At 38.2% G+C, this 2,455-nt stretch overlaps 1 protein-coding gene across 1 annotated transcript; it reads left to right on the forward strand.

Annotated features, from left to right (window-relative positions):
- Positions 1-789, forward strand: LOC116884416 (nucleophosmin-like). The gene has a single exon (XM_032885511.1). It carries the CDS (start codon positions 1-3, stop codon positions 469-471), a length of 471 nt encoding a protein of 156 aa, XP_032741402.1. The 3' UTR covers positions 472-789.
- Positions 790-2,455: the final 1,666 nt, after the last annotated feature.

Consider the following 2,455-nt stretch of genomic DNA (forward strand, 5'->3'; position numbering starts at 1 on the left):
ATGTATAAAAGAAAGAAGAGATCTACTCCCAGAGGTGGTAACAAAGTCCCACAGAAAAAAGTAAAACTTGATGAAGATGATGATGAGGATGATGAAGATGATGAGGATGATAAAGATGATGATGATGATTTTGATGAAGAGGAAACTGAAGAAAAGGTTCCAGTGAAGAAATCTGTACGAGATACCCCAGCCAAAAATGCACAAAAATCAAACCAAAATGGGAAAGATTTAAAACCATCAACACCAAGGTCAAAGGGTCAAGAGTCCTTCAAAAAACAGGAAAAAACTCCCAAAACACCCAAAGGACCTAGTTCTGTAGAAGACATTAAGGCAAAAATGCAAGCAAGTATAGAAAAAGGTGGTTCTCTTCCCAAAGTGGAAGCCAAGTTCATTAATTATGTGAGGAATTGTTTCCGGATGACTGACCAGGAGGCTATTCAAGATCTCTGGCAGTGGAGGAAGTCTCTTTAAGAAAATGGTTTAAACAGTTTGAAATAATTCTGTCTTACTTCATTTCTGTAATAATTGCTATCTGGCTGTCCTTTTTATAATGCAAAGTGAGAACTTTCCCTACTGTGTTTGATAAATGTTGTCCAGGTTCAATTGCCAAGAATGTGTTGTCTAAAATGCCCGTTTAGTTTTCAAGGCTGGAACTCCACCCTTTACTTGGTTTTAAGTATGTATGGAATGTTATGATAGGACATAGTAGTAGTGGTGGTCAGATGTGGAAATGGTAGGGAGACAAATATACATGTGAAATAAACTCAGTATTTTAATAAAGTAAAAAAATAAATAAAAGAAAGCATTAAATTGAGGACTTCGTAGTTTCAGAGGTTGAACCAATGACCATCATGGTAGGAAGCATGGTAGCAGGCAGGCATGATGCTGTAATGATGGAGCAGCAGGTGACAGCTTACATCTGATCCACGAATAGGAGGCAGAGAGAGAGAGAGAGAGAGAGAGAGAGAGAGAGAGAGAGAGAGAGAGAGAGAGAGAGAGCCTGGTGCCAGTGTTTGAAACCTCAAAGTCCAAAGTCCATTCCAGTAACTTCACCACCAAGGCCACACCTCCTAATCCTTCCCAAATAGCTCCACTAATAAGAGACCAAACATTCAAACAGGAGCCTGTATCATTCTCATTCAAATGACCACAGGTCAGACACAGTCTCTTATTTTGAAGAACAGTGTTTTAACCTTTCATGAATACCTGCTGTAAGGTGAGAATGGTCCCTTCTGTCCATAATTCACTAACAGTTCTTTCTTTGTTTGACATGAATGATTTCTGCACTTTGACAAATACTTTTCTGTGTCAATTCAAATTATCACACAGTTTTTCTCTTTTTCAACTACTGGACAGTATTAACTGTTTAATCTTTAACTCTGTTTAATCACTTTCCCTAATGCCTGTCTGGTTGGTGTAAATTGTACTTTTTATATATTGTTGATTTTTTTAAAGATTTATTTATTTATTATACATAAGCACACTGTAGCTCCCTTCAGACACACCAGAAGAGGGCATCGGTTCCATTATAGATGGTTGTCTGGGAATTGAACTCAGGACCTTTGGAAGATCAGTTAGTGCTCTTAACCGCTAGGCCATCTCTCCAGCCCTGATTTTTGTTGTTGTTGTTGTTTAATATTTGCTAAAATTTTGTTCAAAATTACTACCTATATTCAGCATAAGACTGAGTAATGTCCTGCATTTTTATTCTTAGTACACACTGTTGTTAGAAGTTCATTAAAAAAAAAAAAACTCTATTAGAAGTACTAGCCCTTAGTTCCTCTGATTTTTTTTCTATTGCTTACATATTTTTCCTCTCCTTTATCTTTGATCGCTCTCTTTCTTAGCCTCACGCTATACCTCAGGCTGGTCTGACACTGTGTAGCCCCAGGCTGGCCTCAGACTCTCAGTGATCTTGCTTCAGACTCCCTAGAGCAGAGATTACAGACAGAAGCCATCACATCTCTCTTTGCTTGAACATTTTCTGTTCCGTTGATTCTAATTCTTACTGTTACCATTTCCTTCCTTCCAGTTTTACAGATAGACTTACTCAATTATTTGTCTTCCCTGAATTTCTTTCTCTCTCTTTTTTTATTTCTTTCTCTTTGCTTGTTCATTTGTTTGAGGCAGGGTCACACAAATCCAGTACTGTCCTCAAACTTCCTTGGTGGCCCAGAGTGAGACTGAACTTCTGAACTTCCTGCTTCTAACTCCCAGTGCTGGATTACAGGTGTGGCCCACCATACCTGGCTTATTTGGGGCTGGGAATTGAACTCATGGTGGTGCACATGCTAGGCACCCACTACACCCATGGAGTTACATCCTGAGCTCTTCACTTTAGTTTCTGAAAATCAATTTTTAGGTAATTGATTTTCAGATTTTGGTTCTTAAGCTAATATTTAAGAACAACTGACATCCCACTATTTTTTATAGTTTTTCATACAGTTCCAATTAT

The sequence above is a fragment of the Rattus rattus genome, chromosome 15, assembly GCF_011064425.1.
Source record: "Rattus rattus isolate New Zealand chromosome 15, Rrattus_CSIRO_v1, whole genome shotgun sequence".
NCBI lineage: Eukaryota > Metazoa > Chordata > Mammalia > Rodentia > Muridae > Rattus > Rattus rattus.

Coding starts and splice junctions, on each gene's coding strand:
- LOC116884416 (XM_032885511.1), top strand. CDS start 1: ATGTATAAAAGAAAGAAGAGATCTACTCCCAGAGGTGGTAACAAAGTC.